General features: G+C 53.4%; 1 protein-coding gene across 1 annotated transcript; it reads right to left on the bottom strand.

Annotated features, from left to right (window-relative positions):
* Positions 1–3,750: 3,750 nt before the first annotated feature.
* Positions 3,751–4,728, bottom strand: FOXB1 (forkhead box B1). Its single transcript, XM_062204788.1, has one exon. It carries the CDS (start codon positions 4,726–4,728, stop codon positions 3,751–3,753), a length of 978 nt encoding a protein of 325 aa, XP_062060772.1.
* Positions 4,729–17,419: the final 12,691 nt, after the last annotated feature.

Genomic DNA, 17,419 nt, shown 5'->3' with positions numbered 1-17,419 from the left:
ATTCATCTCCCTGCTATGGTATTGAAGTAGCTTTGGGGATCACCCATAGCTCCCGTCTTCAGCTTTCTCAGAGCTTCCCAATCAGGCAGTGGGAACAGGGAGAACAGTGTACAGAATTCACCTGTGGTGTAAGCCATTCCACAGCTCACAGTTAAATGCAGAAGCACGTGAAAACCCCACATAGCAGAATACCTGTTTCCAAATCCAAAACCTAAATTCATAAAAGTCAGTACTGCCCAAATGCACAAAATAGCAGAGTCCAACTGTTCTCCGTTCTCAGAGTATGACACACTACTTTCCCTCTGCATGCTGGGGTCTCTTCCAGTTTTATTTTAAAGCTGGTGTATTGACTTTGGACTTGAGCCAGGTGAAAAGATTTAACATGACAAAGAGAGCCATTGAAGGTATCATAGTTATAAACTTCCTTATTTGTGCGGCACTTCAACTAAACAGGGCAGAAGTCCCAAGCTGGGGGGTGAAGGTGGGGGGCTTGTGTATTTGGGCTGCCTTTGGATTTCTGATCAAGGTCAAAATATCATCAATGGATTTTTTTTTTTTTTTTACTTTCCTCATTCAACTTCGTCTGAGAAAAGATGCCTGCAATTGTAAAAGGAGGGCTCACAATGCCCAAGTTATTTCATTCTTTGCAATACACCATGACGAACCTACTAGCTGAAAAGAGCATTTTCAAATACTGAGTTGAAATCTCGCCTTTGCTCAAAATCAGAACTAGGATCTGCATTCTTCTTTCCCTCCGTGTAGGGAATCTGTGCATGAACACACCGCGTTTTTATTCTGTGCATACTCTAGGAGGAATATTTTACCTGACTCAGCTAACCATCTCGAAAATGTATGAGGCCTATGTTAGCCCTTTTCACTTCCTTCATCTGTTCAGATTCAATGTTGCTAAATTCAAGGAGATCAGACTAGTCCAGAGATGGCCCTAATTTTATTTTGCAGGAAACTGTGAGGCCGTATTTGATTTTTTTTCTAATGTAGACGACTTCTTGTAGAGAACAAACTTTCAAGAGTTTCTTAGCCCAGGATGGCTAAGTTTTCCAGGCTTTCTTTAGCTGATCTTGTTGATATAATTGTGAATTGGCCTTGATGAATGAGTTTAGTTGTTCCCTGTCTGACGACCTTTAGTAGCTTCATGCATTTTAATCAGTCCAATGATTCATTTATTTTCCACTTTTTTTTTTTTTTTGGCTGTGTGTGGGATCCTTCCTTTCAAAAAAAAAAAAAATGGTCACAACAGGATTAATTACGCTTTGCATTAATCCTAAATTGTTTTCCAGGTAGCCCTCTAAATATATGAGGATCACAGGTGCTAAGAATTCCGCTCATGCAGGCCTAATGATCAGAGTTTCTATGTGAGGATTTCACCACAAGGATCCCTTGTTTAATCATTTTACACAGTGAAGTGTTAATCACCATTTAAATTTCTCTTTGTTTTGTAACTTCATTACTTGAATACACACCTCACTCTGGAGATATAGGGACCCCTTCAACAAAGTGTCAATTAACTTAAGCCATAAATTCTTAGCAAATTTTAATTCTCTGTTGAAATCCAAAGAAAAACAACTTCTTTGAGTCAGGCATTTAAAGTAACTTCATTCACAACTTTAAAATAAATGCATCAAGTCTTATTTTCCCACATGAAGGAGTGAAAGAAATCTCTTCAGTTCAAAGGGAACGGGTTTCTTGACATGTGAAGTGAAACTTTAAGTAATTTCTATAGAACAAAATTTAAACAACTGCAATAATTTAAAAGATCAAGGAAATGAATCCTCAGTCCAAGTAAGATGCATCAGCAAATATGCATTGAGCAAATGAATACCCATCTCTTTGTACTTTTTAAATCTTGGTACCATTTCTACCTGATGCCTACATAAGCCTTATACTTACAAAAGTGCTGTATATGTGATAAAATGTATATTTTAACCTGAACAAAACCACAGATAAAGTACTGTATTTTTTTCCAATAGAAAGCTTTTCTTTCCGCATTAATCCTGTGCACCTGATGCATAATAGAAATAGCCGGTGCCCTCTTTCCCTATGCACAAATAACTTCAAGAGTCCATCTGAGTAAATTTTCCCCACAATCTGCAGGTGCACAGAGGGAAGTCTGATTGTTTTCCCAATGTGATACAAAAGGCAAACACAGACAATCTACTGCAGAAGGCAATGCTGGGAGTAGGGAGGAAACACTACCTCCATCTTTTGCAAAGTTATTGTTTGTAGCAACTCTCCAAAGACACAGAAAACTAAAATTTGAATTTACATATTTTAATGAGAAAATATTATTTGTACTAGGTCATAATTTAATGTAGACACCTTTTTTAAAATTCTTTGTCTTAAAACAGGCATGCTGGGAACAGGAACACCAACATTTAAAATGCCATGCTAATTCTGTACAAGGAAGAAAAATGGAGGGTAAAAATCGTACAGCTCAGATAGCACTACAACTTTTTTTTTTTTAACTTAAGCAGGTCACACCAGAACAACAGTTCGTTTTCCAGCAAATTACCTAAGCCTCTAAAGAAATATAGCAAACAAAAGTGCATTTTACACAGTGTATAATCATTCCTATTCACAAGTATTTACACCTCTTCGCAGCCCTTCAGCTTTTTGGAAAAGTTCTTGCAGCCGACAGTAAGGCGGTCCGTGGGAGAACCATCCGGTGACAACCCCCTTCCGGTTCCCAGTCAGCGTGTCTGAGTTCGTCCGGGGTTGCCCTTGATGTTTCCTGATTTGGGGGCTTATTTCATTTTTCTGCTTTTTCTTTCTTTTAGTTTTGTCGACAATAAAATAAATAGCTAAAAAGGTCTCTAAGTAGTCGGGAAGTTAACGTCCCAATTAACTTTCCTCTCCCCTCCCCCCTCCCCATCCCCAAACCTGGCCAGAAAGGAAGGGTAAACATTCACATTACAACAGGTACTTGTAAAGTGGGCTTTGCCCGCTCCGCGCCTGGCAGCTCGAAACCAAGTGCACTGTTGACATTTTACCGGGCGGCTTTGTAAACACAAGCTTCTTTTTACTTTTGCTCGCGCGCAGGACCAGCGTCCCCTTCTCCGCTTGGCAGCCTCTCCCCCGTTTGGAGCCTAGGGCAGGAAACAAAACCCAAAACAAAACAACAACCAAAAACCCCAAATAGCTCCGCGGAAGCCCCTGCCGGATGCGCGGAGGCGGGCGCGGTGGGAAGGTGAGTGGCTTCTTTTCGCAGCAGATTTTCCGAGAGGCCAGGGGGATCCGGCTCTGCGCCGGGCTGCCGCGGCCCTCCGCCGGGGAGCAGTTCCAGGACCCGTTTCTGGGAGCCAGTGTTCTTGGGTTTGGGACCCGGGGGCGCAGAGTTCAGAGCTCCGCGGGCTGCAGCGCAGGGAAGATGCGCTCGTCCGGGTGAAGGCGAGCTGCGGGATTTGCCCCGCCTGTTCCTCGGGACCGGGTTTCGGGACCCCGGAGAGCGGGCGCGGCTCGGCCCGGGTGGACCCTGCCTTCCCCTATCTTGAATAAGGGAAGGGAGGGGAAGCGAAAAGAGCTCCCGCGCGCCTCCTGGACTGTCTGCAACTTTTTGTCTTGTCTCCTGGATCCAGAACAAAGTTCTCCTGGAGGGAGCTAGGGTGCACTTGGCAAGGCGAAACGGACAAGTGAGGGTGGCAGCTCCGGGTCGAGGAGGGCAGGAGCGGGAGCCCCGAGAGGTGCGAGCAAGGCGGCGGGGAGGGGAAGGAGAGGGCGCCGGCTCCTGTGTGGTCAGTGCACGGCCACCGAGTGCAAGGTGTTGGCCGGGCTGGTGAGCGTTTCGCTGGGCGTGGCGGGGCTGCTTTGGCTGGTGGCTGTTTGCGAGGACGTGGGGCTGAGCGAGGGCGGCGAGTTCGACAGCAAGGTGGGGATGGGCGCGGGCAGCGCGGGCAGCGCGGGCACGGCGGCCGGCGTGGGCTTGATGGGCACCGGGATGGCAGGCAGCGTCTGGCCCGCCGCGTGGCACAGCGGCTTCAGCGGCACTCCGTAGGCGCTGTAGTCGCCGCTCGCCATGGAGATGGGGGTGGCCGAGTCAATCATGCCCGCGGAGCCGTACACGTGCGGCCAGCCGGTGCCCAGCGAGCTGCCCATGGTAGTCAACTGGTTGGGGAGCGGATAGGCAGCGGGCACCGGCTGCATGGCGGAGAAGGCCAAGCCGCCGGGCATCTTGTACTCCCGCGCGATGATGTTCTCGATGGCGAAGGGGTGCTTGAAGCCGGAGGGCTGCGCCACGCCGCCCAGGTTGTAGGCGGCGGCTGGCATCTGTGGCAGGTGCGTGCCGGAGGCGGCCAGCGCGCTGAGCCGCAGCTTGGCCTGCTGCTGCAGGTACTGCGCCGCGTCGGCCGGCTTGCTGGGCGCCAGGTGGTCGGACTTGAGCACCTTGAAGCGCTTTCGGCGCCGCAGGAAACTGCCGTTCTCGAACATGTCCCCGCAGCTGGGGTGCAGCGCCCAGAAGCTGCCCTTGCCCGGCTGGTCGGGCCGCCGCGGGATCTTGATGAAGCAGTCGTTGAAGGAGAGATTGTGGCGAAGGCTGTTCTGCCAGCGCTGCGTGTTCTCCCGGTAGTAGGGGAAGCGGTCCATGATGAACTTGTAGATCTCGCTCAGCGGCAGCATCTTCTCGGGCGAGCTCTGGATGGCCATGGCGGTCAGCGAGATGTAGGAGTAGGGCGGCTTCTGGTCGCTGTACGTGTTGCGGCCCGGCCGAGGCATCTTCTCGCTTGTCCTCTTCTGGCTTTGGGTCCGCGCCGGCAGGCGGAATGCTCGGATCTGGGAAAGGGGGAGGTCAGGGAGGGGTGGGGACGCACATGGACACCGCGAGGGTAGTCAGGCGGGACGGGGAGCGGTGAGGGGGGGGGGTGGAGACAGACTTCGGGGCTGCGGGTAGGGGCTGCGCGCTTAATCAGCCGGCGCCGGCGCTCCTTGGCCAGCAACTTTGCGCGCTGACTGGCCCAGGGACAGGAGAGGGCTAGGCCGGCGAGCTGCGCGAAGATAGCAGGGAAGTAAGTGGAGTCCCAGATATGGACCGGGCTGGGAGGCGGCGCGGACGCCACGGAGATCGGCTCACCTTAAAGTTGCTCCAAGTTGCGCGTCCGCATCCGGGATGGCGCGCTGCTCGTTAGGTTCCTCCCGATGCGCGGCCCAGGAGCAGCGTCCGGATTCCGCTGGACTCCTCGGCGCGAACCAGGGCTCTGGCGCTTAGCCCCGCAGCGCCCTGCGCCGCTGCCTCCGCGGCGCTTCTGGCTGTGCGTGCGGCCGGCGGCGAGCTCGGCTGCGGAGTCCAGGCGTGGACGTTGGCCGCAGAGACCCGGGGACTCGGGAGGGCGCTGCTGTGGGCTCCGTGGCTCCGCTGAGCTAGGTGGCTGCCTCCATGTCCTCCCTCGAACCATCTGATAGTTTTAAGCGGTGACAGGAGCAGAAAAGACCCCTGTAGCGGCGCTTCATTAATGTGCCACTTCTTAGCTATCATATGACAATCGCCTTGGGAGGAGGAGGAAGAGGAGGGGGGACTGGGGGCTGCAGAGGGAGGGGACTGAGCGGGAGGGAGAGCCGGACCAGCTCTGGTTTCTTTCACACCTATTTACATGGACACCTTGGCCAATAGGAATCACTTCCAACTCCAGACTGGGCGATGGGGAAGAGCCTCGGCCAGTGGCGGGGAGCGAGACGCGCCGGCCGGTGTGCGCCGGGTGCAGGTATGAGGAGGCGGTGGCCGCGGAGCGGGGAGCCGGGCGGCCGCTGGCGTCACAGACGGAGCTGCGGCGCTGAGGATGTTTGCCTTGGAAATGGCCGGGCTGGGGGGTGTTCTGTCTCCTCTGCGTTATCTCGGGTTTGTATTGGTAGCTGACTCGAGGCACGGCTCTCCCCCGAAGCCGACCCTTGTCCTGCGCTTAGCACTCGCGGGGGTTGTTTGCGTGGATTATTAGAATGCCAACAAGCCCTTCCCCTGCCCCGGTCCTCCAGGCGGTGGACGATCCATTCATTGGCCCTGGCTGGCCGCTGCTTCAGTAGGGTATGTGGCTGATGAGGTGTAAGCTATCCTGACAAAATGTCATCGGACAGCCCCCTGTAAGAGTTCATTTTGAATCGACAAGTATTGGCCAAATTAAAAAAAAAAAAGGTTAGATGGTCTACCTGGGCAAGGAGTCATGGTGTATGCTTGCTTTCCAAGTCGTCCGGGCTCCGGGGCCGTCGGCGCAGACCGCGTGCAGACTAGGGAGGGCCTGAGTCCGCCTGACGCACGGTCAGCAGAGGAGCCGCGGGGACTCTGGCTCTACCCAGGTCTTTTGAAACTTCAGCAGCCAGCCGTTTCCTGGAAATTTGCATTTTACTGCCGGAACACCCCCTCCTTTTTTTTTTTTTTTTTTTTTTTTTTAAACAAGGGGAGAATCTATTTAGGGTTTAGAGAGCCCAGCAAAGGCTACCTGCGGTTCCCCCTCCGACAGCACTGCTGACCGCGGCTGACAGAGAAGCAGGGAGTTTTCCTTGGTGGGGAGTGGGCGGGCGAGGGAGGGGGCGAGGTGCCTGGGGTCACGCCTCCTGGTGTGGGCTGCGGGCTCCTTTGCGCTGGGCTCCGCCTTGGGAGGGTTAAATGAATCATTATTATTATCATTATCATCATCATCGTCGGCGTCATCATCATCAGATTGCTCTGAAATAAATAGGGAGTCCACACCACCGGCATTCAGTAGATCCTCCGTTCCCACGCCTTTCTGCGCCTTCTCCAACCTTTCAGGTTTCAAAAAGAATTTCATTTCCTCGCAGTAATCACTCAATGCCTATGGTCGACACAGATTCACCTGCAAAGTCTGCAAATGTGAGAGCCCCCTTTGTTCACCTTCCCCCCAAGAAGAGTGGGGGGTGGGTGAGGTTAGGTTAGGGGAGCTGTTTGGGGTTAGCATAAAAAAGATCTTTTAGCGCGAGCACACACATGCACACAAAACTTCATTAACCAGTTTTCGGAGGTGGTCAATAACTCAGCAAAACGTAACTTAAACACGACGAATTTAGGAGATTAAACAATTTCATTAATATTGAAATGGCTCTCGTGTCTGGGTTGCCTCGCTTGAGATGCAAGCGCACGTTTTTCAATATTAACAGAAGTGCTTGAAGAAAAGGAATAATGTCACCGCCTTAATTCGCAAAAAATAAGCGAGAGGAGGAGGCGGCTGGGGGGGGGGGCATGGGGGGGGGAAGGGGACACTAACCTGTCCCTGAGGGCACAGCTCCAGGAGGGCAGATAAAGTTATTGCCCTTCTTGGAAAACGAACTAACTGGATTGGGGGGGGGGGGGGATCTTGGCCCAGCTTCGGGCAGAATCGGCGTAAAGAGGTGCGGCGGCGTTTGGTGTGATCGGTTCGGCTGCAGGATCAGCTGGGGAGCCAGCCTGTGGGGAAGTGTTGTTTCTAGAATGAAACGGCTGTGGTCCAGGCTCTCCTGCTCCAGACCACAGCTGGCCTCCTTGGGCTCTTACGGGAGCAGCAGGAGCTCTCTTGGGCTGAAAAGGTACCAGCATCCAAGCTGCCAAGAATGTTTAGGGTCTGCTTAGCAAACAGGTGCATCAGTTCACACTGATGTGTAGGGTGGTTGCATAGGGGATTCGAACCATAGGAGCAAAATCTTGCGTCCACCCAGTGACAGCTGGGGCGAGTCTCTTCTACCCAGTACGGACGCCTTTTGAAGGTGGGAATTTGAGGGGGAGAAGTGTTTTCTTCTTTCAACAACTGGCATTTTGTTGTCTTGGGAAAGGCCATTGTATGGCTGTCGAAATCATTGCTCAGAGTAAACAGAAGATTCAAGTCTCAGAGAAGAAACGTTGGGAGTTAAAAAAAAAAAAAAGTTGAAATAAATCTTTGTCTATCTCCCCGGGAATGTTGTCAGCTTCAAATACCCAACAAGCCAGGATCCAAGTAGGAATCCATGTCTGAGTCATCTGAAAATAAGAGTGGGAATAAGAGTTGAGGCACACTGCTCCTGCCCGGTGTGAATTAAGTTAACGGGACCTAACTGTACCAGTTTGCCATTGGGTGCAGATAAAAGTGGCGAGATGCCCATTTAAAATCTGTGCTTTGCTACAAAGTTATACCTTGGTTCCTGCTGGAGGTTTGCCCAGCCTGGGGTCGGGAGGGTGGATTTGCATGCAGTCGACAGCATTTTAAGACTGGTATTATGAAGAGGTGGAGGAGGGAAGGAGCACTTTCCAGAAATCTTGAAAAGTGCATCAGAGTCTATTGTACACAATCCAAAGCAAACAGAAGCTTGGGGTGGGGTGGGGGAGGCACGTCCGACCCGGAGGCTTACAGAGTTGTTGGGAAAACTGTATAAAATACACATAAGTCAATTATACCCATGTGCACACCAAATGGAAATCTCCTTCGCGCAACAGCTATTCATCGCCTCCCCAGAGCCCGCCACCGACCGCCTTTCGCTTGCCGAGTTCGTAATAGCCTCTTTTCCCACAAGCTGGACCACACACGGCTACGGATTTCGTAATAATTTATGCTAATTTCCCACCGTAAATCCACAATTCGCTCCAGTGGCACCCGGGCTGCTGGGGGAGTAAAAAGGAGACAGAGGGGTGACACACAATATTGATTTTGATTCCTTCTGTTGTCAAGCAGGTGTGTGCGTGTGTGTGTGCGCGCGTGAGTGTGCAGGAAGGGTGGGGCTGCGGGAGGGGGAGGGGGCTCCGGGTGGGGAAAGCGGTCCCCAGCCAGCCCTCTCCCGCCCCTCCATCCACACTCGAGAAAACAACTCGCCCTGGTTTGTTAATATTTACCAAACAGCGACGGGGGGGATGGGGGTGGGGAGGGGAGGTGGAGAGAAAGTAGCCGGAGCTTCCGAGGGTTTCCTAGGCGCCAAAAACAATCCCTGCCAGCCCAACTTGGGAAAGTGAAGTCGCTGCCGGAGCGCCTCGGCGACACCTTCCTGGGCCCCCTCCGCCCGCCTTCTCCTCTCCCTCTCACCCCTGTCCTGCGCACCTCTCCTCTGCACTTCCCCACCGAACTTCCCCGGAAGAGAAATGTGCCGGGAGTTGGGGGGCAGAGGCTAAGGGCTGGCGCGCCGCCGACTTTCTGGGTTTGGGGCCTGGCGGGTCTCGTCTGCCCCGCCCCGGTTCTCCCGGGTGCCCCCCGCGTTCGCCCGAGCGCTCGGCTCCCTCTGGGAACGCGCGCTAATGCACCGCGCCGCTTTGTCCCATCCGTCATTCTTCCCCAAATCTGCACTTTGGTGGCGTGAAACGACTTAGCTTTCCTTTCAAAAGGATTTTGTTCCCGGGGTATTCAGTACTAAAACAAACTCCCGCAGCCTGTCAGCGGTCAATTAAAAAAAATTGCCGTCCAGAGTGTACCGAGGCTGTTTGTCCACGGAAGCAGTGCGCACCCCTCACCCCTCCACCCCCGCCAGCCCCGATGCGCCGAACCGCCCGGCTTCACGTGCTGGATTCTCGGGCCTAGCGGGACCCTGCCCGACCCCGATCTCTTGGCCTGGGGGCGCTGGATGCCCGAGGGACCTGCACCCGTCGGGGCACGTGTCGGGGGAAACCCGACCTCCATGGCTCCCCACGACCGCTCCGGGAACACTCTTCCTGGCCATTTGCACCGCGCCTGGCTGGAAACCAAGTTGCCCAGGGGGAGAGGCGGGGGCAGGGGCACGCGTTCCCCTCCGGTGCCAGCCGCAGGCCGGCGAGAAAAGACTCGGAGCCCACTCGCCCGCGCCCACGTCCCTGGAGCTGCACCGCTGCGGTCCCAGGGCCGCACTTTTAACGAGTGGCCCGAAGAAATGTCTGCAGGGGAAAGTCGGGGCCGTCCTTCCTCCGCCGGGGCCTGGGCCACCTGGGGCTTGGACGAGGGCGGTTGAAAAGCAACTTATCCAGAGTGGTCGATTGCCTCTTGTCTCCCCTTGCGATCCCGTCTTGCTGGTATCTAAGAAAGGCGGGAGTCTACTTGCTGCTCGCCCGACTCCCATCTAAACGGGGGGGGGGGGGGGGCTCGACTTCGGGGGTGTCCTCTCCTTAGTCCCCAGCAGTAGGTTCGGCCTCCAGCTGTGACTGGGACCCCCTGCGGTTGTCTGTTTTGCCTGGGGAAGGGGGTACGGGGAAGGCCCACACCCTGCGCGTTTTAGGAGTCCCGCTGGAGCAGCTGCTGAGATGTGGAGACCACAGAAGGCCCAGTTTCCCCTCCACCTCGGGCGCAAAACAAACAAGTAGCCGGAGATAGGTGCAGGTCCCGCTTGGCCCCCATGGGCAAGAAGTGCCAAGCCTCAGCTCATAATGAGCTGGCCATTTCAATGCTTGTGAAAACAACTCTTTGCCTGCTCAGCACAATGCCCTCTCTTTGGAATCGCTTTGCTAAATACCATTTGGTGTTTGCTTTGCTGGGGTTTACTCTGAGACTTCAAGGCATTAAAACCTTAGTTTCCAAATCCAATCCCTCCTTTGCACAACAAACAACTGCATAGCTTTAGATTGGGCATCACCAAGCCCGCAAATGCATTTGTCTCAAAAGTATTCGCTGGAGGTTGGTGCAAGGATTTTTGAGGTTGTGATTGCTGTTGCTGAATGGTCTCTGTAAGTTTTGCTCTGTGCTGTGTGAGATAGAAGCAGCCATTCAACGCTATTATTATTATTATTGGAGGAAATATTGCTAAAGCCACCTTAGTATTGAAGGGATTAACTTGCTTTTCTCCCAGCCCCTAACTCTGGGGTTAAGACAGCAGTAGATCAACTGTATAATGTGTGCACTGTTCGCTCATTTGTACAAGCAGAACAAAGGTTGGACTAAGCCAAATTGCATTGCACTTGTGAACCGAGTCCCGATGTGAAGTATCTTTTACAGCGGGGGGAATGAGAACAATTTCGTGTATGTCTAAAAGGGAATAACAAAGCCACTTTCTCGAGCATCTCAAAGTGAAGTAGCGAGGCGTGACATTCCCAGGGTGAGGAGAGACAAAAGCAGGGTCAGGGGGATGAAAAAGAGAATCAAACAGCCACTTTCACATGTCTGCCCTCAACTGCTGCACCTCTCCATAATAGGAAACAAATGTTGTAAAAGGGGGGATTGCTCCCATTCATTCAAAATAGCAAATGATAGCTAAACAACATTGTCAAAACCGAATCAACTTCTGTGCAGTACCACCCAGAAAAAGGTATTGTGTTTTGTTTAATAGCGGGGTGGAGCAAAGGGTCCTTTTTTAAGTGGGGAGGGAGAGAGAGACGGGGGGGGGGGGGGAGGGGGGATCACCCTATACTTCTATCAATTTCCTTGCTCAAAATTGTTTGCTTGGATTTTTAAAACAGCATTGCCAGCTGGGTACCCACCCTTAAGCTGTAATATTCTTTTTTTTTTTTGGGGGGGGGAGGGAGAAATTTTGGAAAAGCAGAAACAGAAAGATGATTTTAGTGTTATCCAGTGTTTGCAGGCTTCTAAGACATGGGGAAAATGGTTTTAACCTCCTTTGAACGTGTTATCCAGAAACAAATGAAGTATCAACCACAGAGCAGTATCAGAGTAACTCAAATATCCCTTGCTCCTATATTTGATAAAATTGATTATTCGGAGGGGAAACGATAATCTTGGAAATGAAAGGATTTTGCACCTGCAGTATGTATTATATATCTACGTAGATATACAGGTAGATTTCTATCATTTATCGATCTATCTATCCACCCCCCACCCCACCCCACCCCCGCCGCTCTGATTTGTTTTGAAACCAGAGAACTTGTAGGTGTGCAGCTGTAAACCCCTGCTTCTGCTCCCTTTGTTCAGACTGACCGCGGGAGGACAGCTTAACCCGGGTGGACGTATGCACTATGTGTTTTCCTAATGGCAGAACAGGTTTCTCGGAGCCTTCGCGAGTAATAACTCGCTGTGTTCCTGGGAAGCTTAAAACTATTCCACGACTCTCCAATCTCTCTCTCTCTCTCCTCTTTCTCTCCCTCCCCTCCCTCTCTCTTTCTCGCTCTTTCTTTGTGTGTTTTTTTTTTCTTTCTTTCTTTCTTTTTTTTTTTCTGTCTCCATGCATCCCCCACTGAGCTGCCACCCACAAAGCCGGTTTGAAAAAGAGAGAAAAGAAAGAAAGCGGCTGATCCTTACTGGCCTCCTCCGGCTAAGAATGGCTGGGGGCGGGGCCTGCGGGGCCTCCCGGAGCTCGCAGCCCCACCGCGGCGGGGCCCTTCCGCCCGCTTGGCGCTCACCTGGGACCCGAGCGGTGAGCTGGGTGCCGGCCCCCCGCGGCGCGCAGCGCCCTCCGCACTGCCCGGCTCTGTTGACTGGGCTGGCTCTCGCTGGATCCCCACTAACCGATAGGAAGCGGAAGCCAGGGTGGCCTCGGGGCTCACGGACGCCCCAGATCCATGCCCTTGCCCCCCCTTCCTTCCCCTCTCTGCTCTCACTCCACCGCCTTTATTCATCTTTTAAAAAAGATTTATTTACTTTAAAGAGTTACAGAGAGAGAGGGATGGACACACACACACACACACACACAGAGATCTTTCATCCTTGGTTCTCACTCCCCAGATGGCCGCAGTGGCCCAGGGAGCCAGGAGCTTGAGAGAGAGAGAGAGAGAGAGAGAGAGAGAGAGAGAGAGAGAGAGAATCTTCCATCCTTTGGTTCACTCCCCAAACGCAGCGACTGGAGCTGGGCCAATTAGGAGCCAGGAGCTTCTTCCAGGTCTCCCACCTGGGCGAAGGGGCCCAAGCACTTGGGCCATCTTTTGCTGCTTTCCCAGGCGCATTAGCAGGGAGCTGGTTTGGAAGTGGAGCAGCCGGACGCGAACTGGGGACTTTATGGGATGCCGGCACTGCAGGCAATGGCTTTCCCGCTAGCCACACAGCGCTGGCCTCTCACCCCATTATTCTGAGCCTCCTTATCCACTTGCGCAGTGGCGCACAGACTACCTCCTGGACAGCCCCCAGGAGGGCATCTCCTGTAGTACCAGCCAGTCTCCCGGGAAGGAGGGAAGGTTCAGGGAACGGAAGAGCCGAACAAACGTCCTCCTCACGCCGCACCACCTGCGCACCTCTGAGACCCGGGTAGGCGGTCAGCGACGCAGTCAAATAAATCCTCAACACGACCTGCCAAGGCGTCGGTGTGGTTTTCAGCGGACTTCCAGCGTTCGCAGCCCCAGCTCCAGCGGCTCCGATAAGCAACGCCGCCCCCCGCCCCGCAGGCACACACGTCCCCTGCATTTATTTTTAGTTCAAGCTTTCATTTGCCATAAAAATTGGAGACCCATGTTCGCCTTTATAGATTTAAGGTAGACTCTTCCGTCGGCGCCGCCACTTTCCCGGTGAGGCGTCCACCGCTCTCCATGTAGGTGAATCTGAGCGCACAGAGACTGGTGTGCAGCAGGTGCAGCCTGTGGGGTGGCCAGCTCTGCAGATGGAGCTGACCGCAGCCCTGTGCGGAGGTCCTCTGCCTTTCTGTCCATCGCCGGCGGGAAGGAGAACTGCTCTCACCTCTGGCTTTACTCCAGTCTCTAACGGACGCTTCTAAGCACCGGGAGCCGGGAGAGACTGTAGAGCTTTCCGTCCGGCCCGTCCATCCTTTATTTATTTATTTATTTAGCTTTATTTGCAAAGGAAAAAAAAAAGCTATACACAAACGGGGTAAAATAGACAAACCAAACACCGAGAGGCTTTTGTATTCCTTTCCCCGCGTCTTCACCCCTTTCCCAAAGCGCCAAGGTAGCCTCGGGCCTCCCAGGTTCCCCAGACCTTCGGCCAGGGTTCGCAGCTTCGGTTTCCCTTGGCGTCCGCTTGCCCGCGACCTGTTGCCGACCCGCAGGGACCCGGCGCGGAGCTCCGCGTGGAAGTTGGCTATGTAAACTGCTTGTGTATTTCACATTATCATCGCGCTATCTGGAGGCAATGTAGATTTTCTAAAGATCTAATGAATAAACAACCAGCAACTGCTGGCGGTGTGATTTACATTGTTAATGCCTACATGTGTATAATAAATATGCATTTGTATGCCTTCAAATAAACTCTTCTTAGTTTCTAACCTGTGGTGATTTTTTTCCCCTAAAAAAGAAGGAGGGAGGGGGAACTCGTCTTTCCAAGGAACTAGAGTTTATTTCAGTGGCGCGGCTCGGGTGAGAATGGTCTGCTGTCCCCCCAAAGGTGGGGTCTTGCCGTCGCTCCCTCCTGCCCGGGGAGGCTGGACTGAGAGACGCGCCCTGGCCCTGGGCTCGTCGGGATCCAGGGAATGCGCCCAGGACCTCGACGGCGCGGCTTCGAGGCGGCAGAGAGGCCAGTACCATCTGCGGGACCCAGGCATCCTCTCCCACAGAGAGAAGTGCTGGCGACGTCTCTTGGATCGCGATTTGGGTTGGGAGAGCTACGGCCGCCTGCGTTTCCGACGCGCCCTGGGGAAAGTTTCCTGGCACTCTCCGACCGCCGGCGTCTCCTCTCCGCGGGCGTCTGTGGACCGCAATCCGGAACAGCCCCGGGACCGCAGGCAGGAACGAGAGGCCGCTGGGCTCGCGGCCAGGGTCCGAGACAGCTCCGTCAGCCGCTCGCTCAGGTAGGGCCACCTCGCCGGGGGCGGAGGGCGCGCGGACGCGCTCGGGAGCCCCGGCCTCCGGAGCCGCGGGCTTCGGACCCGGACTTGACTGCTGCTGTCTGTGCGTCCCACGCCACTTACTGCAGCCTGGGCGCCGACGTTTGATGATCTCTCGCCTGCACCAACCAGGTGCCACTTTCTCAGCGCGCTCCGAGGCAAACGTCTCATCCTTCCCCCGTCCTGGATCTGGAATACATTATTTTAATTAAGTCTATGGCGATTTACTTTCCTCTGAGATCTATTCCACGGTGCAATTAGGAACGTATTGGTGCTAGCTCGTATGAATATTCAGGAGCGTGTCAATTAATTAGCAGACAGAGGAATCTCATTATAGTGCTCAAAACCCTTTTAGTGTTAAGCGGAATTAAGGAGGGGGGAGGTATTTGGCAATGCGCTGGATTAGTGAATATTTTACTGTGCACTCATTTAACTTCATTATCATAGCACTTACACCACTCTGATTTTATTAATTAAATTGCTCATTAATTTGTCCAAAAAGGATAAAAGTTTTCATCTACCACCCAATAACGGAAAGTAAACTTTCGCCCTGCGCTCCTGGCCAGAGAGGAGGACAGACTCGTACATCCCGAAGCGGAGGCGAGCGCCCCTTTCCCGTCGGCTCCGGGGCTCCGGGGAGCCGGGCAGCAGCCTCCGGACCACTGCGAGCGAGGGTCGCGGCCGCGGCGCAGCGCGTTCGCTTTCAGTCTCCCCGGACTGGCTTGGAAACCAGAATCTTCCTTCAGCATGGAAAAATACAAGAAGAAAGCCTCTCACTTGCTCCGGGAATGGGGATGGCTGGGCGAGAGCGCCCAAGCGCCCAAGCGCCCGGCGCCCTAAGCCGCGCACAAAACGCACTACCTCGTAGGACGGTCAGCAACAGCAGCGCCCCCTAAGGGCCAGCGGAGTATGGCACCTACGTCCCTGGCCACTTGGGGCTCCTCTGCTGGACCCACGACCCACCCACGTTCGCGCCCATCTGCACCTCCCTCGCCCTGCCCCCAAAGGTTAGAAAGACAAATATTAAAAGTACTTGCACAAAGGGAACTGCTGAAGACATCCCAAATTAATATGCATGTAAAATTAATTAGCTGTGTTTCGTGACATCAAAATAAGTACCTGGGAAGCAGCACACCTTCCGGGCATTGGGAACATATGCTGGAATTAGAGTTAATTGACTAATTACATAAATTAGGCATTAATTTTGCAACACATCAAGTATAAAAGATATCTCAATTAATTGTGCATAAATTACCAGGTGAAACCGGGAGGCGGTGTCCGTCCAGGGTCCGGGTTGTCCGGCCGCCTTGCTCCCTAGGGCCCCAGAGCGAGGTGGCGTGGCCGGCGCCCCGGTCGCCACCGCCTGGGCCGCTAGGGTGGAGCGGGAGCGGCAGCAGCACCCGGAGCCGTGGCCTGTGCGGGCAGACGACCCCAGGCGATGGTTCATGCAAAGATACCCCGCCCTCATTAAAATCAATTACGTGTCGTTAGATTGATTAGCTTTTGTCAGAAAGAGGAGCTAGGCAGAGCTCTCTGCCAGCACGTCCCTACCCACCTGTGCTGGTGTGCGCAGAGGCCCCGCTGAGTCGGTGCCGCCATCCTGGCCCCCAGCCTCGCTCGCCAGTGGTTCTGGATTTGTCATGGGCTCTGGGCCACTTCTGATCCGTCTGGACTCTGGCCTGGCGGGGCGGGGCGCCTGGTTTCTCCTGGTGGCCTCCATCCTCACGGGCTGGCCATCACTTTAATTCTCACCCAGAAATCCAGCTCCCATGGTGCCACGTGACTTGAAACCCATTGATTTGAGGTGGGCGGGTTTATCTCCAGGTGGCAAAATCTGAGTCAATAACCCATACAGTTTTCTTTGAGGACTGGTCTGTTGGGGCTCCCATCTCCCCTGCCCACACGGTCCCTCTCCTCACTTAGGGCCACAAGAACAGAATGAGTGGAGGGTGTGGAAGTTGACCTTGGCTGTCTCCCTACTCCGTCCACACACCATCCCAGGTGGACACTCGCTTTGCCCTTCAAACAGTTGGATTGTTGGCAACACATTCACAGCCTTGGCAACCTCTTTCCCCTGTGTTCTCTCCCTATTTTAAGTTGGGGTAGGGATCTGCCCAAAAATAAGTCCTCCCAAGTGTGCAGTGGACAGATTCATGGCGCTTTGAAGTCCTAGTGGAGTCGCAGCAGAATTTGCTGTGTACTCTTCCCACGCAAATTACCACCAAGGACAGCGCTGTTTGGTTCTGTTGATCTAGAGGAGCAGAGTCCAGTGAAGAGCGCTCATCCTGAGCTTGGTGGTTGGGAAAAATACCTGAAGTCCCCAGCCCATCCCTCGTCCCTCGCCCTACCTGGCTCCCTCCCCTGGGAGTCCCAAGTTGGAACCATGTTATTTTTCACCAAAGCAAACGCAGCGAGTGAACGGGCATCGTGAGAAAACACGTTCTCCTCTGATTTATTCCCTCCAAGGGGCCTCGGCGACGTTCCTCGCCGCTGAGAAACGGATGAAGTCCTGAGTTTACTGAGAGGTTGGTTTTGATGTGGCAACTTCCTGCTGTAGGCATTTGCTGTAGGTACTTGAGGGAGATGTTGACAAGTGGGTAATTGTCAGCACAGCTAACACAGACGTCGTGTTTACAGTTGGGCGTGATTAATTGAGAGCAAATAAAACAACAGCACTCTTTATAAAGCCTCCATCCCAGTTCACTAAAGGGCTGTGTGTGTCTAGCAATGAAAGAAGTGGACATCTTGCCCCAGGACTGTTTTGCCAGCTCCTCGGGGCGGCAGCTGGCTGTGCAAGTAGGTATGGTGGATATGCTTTGCCTGCTTGCTTATTTATTTATCTATT

Source organism: Lepus europaeus, chromosome 11 (genome assembly GCF_033115175.1).
Source record: "Lepus europaeus isolate LE1 chromosome 11, mLepTim1.pri, whole genome shotgun sequence".
Lineage (NCBI taxonomy): Eukaryota > Metazoa > Chordata > Mammalia > Lagomorpha > Leporidae > Lepus > Lepus europaeus.
Note: the sequence above shows the minus strand (reverse complement) of the source record. Positions and strands in the feature narration are given on the sequence as shown.

What these genes read in the sequence shown, in the direction of transcription:
- FOXB1 (XM_062204788.1), bottom strand. Translation starts at nt 4,728, where the DNA reads ATGCCTCGGCCGGGCCGCAACACGTACAGCGACCAGAAGCCGCCCTAC.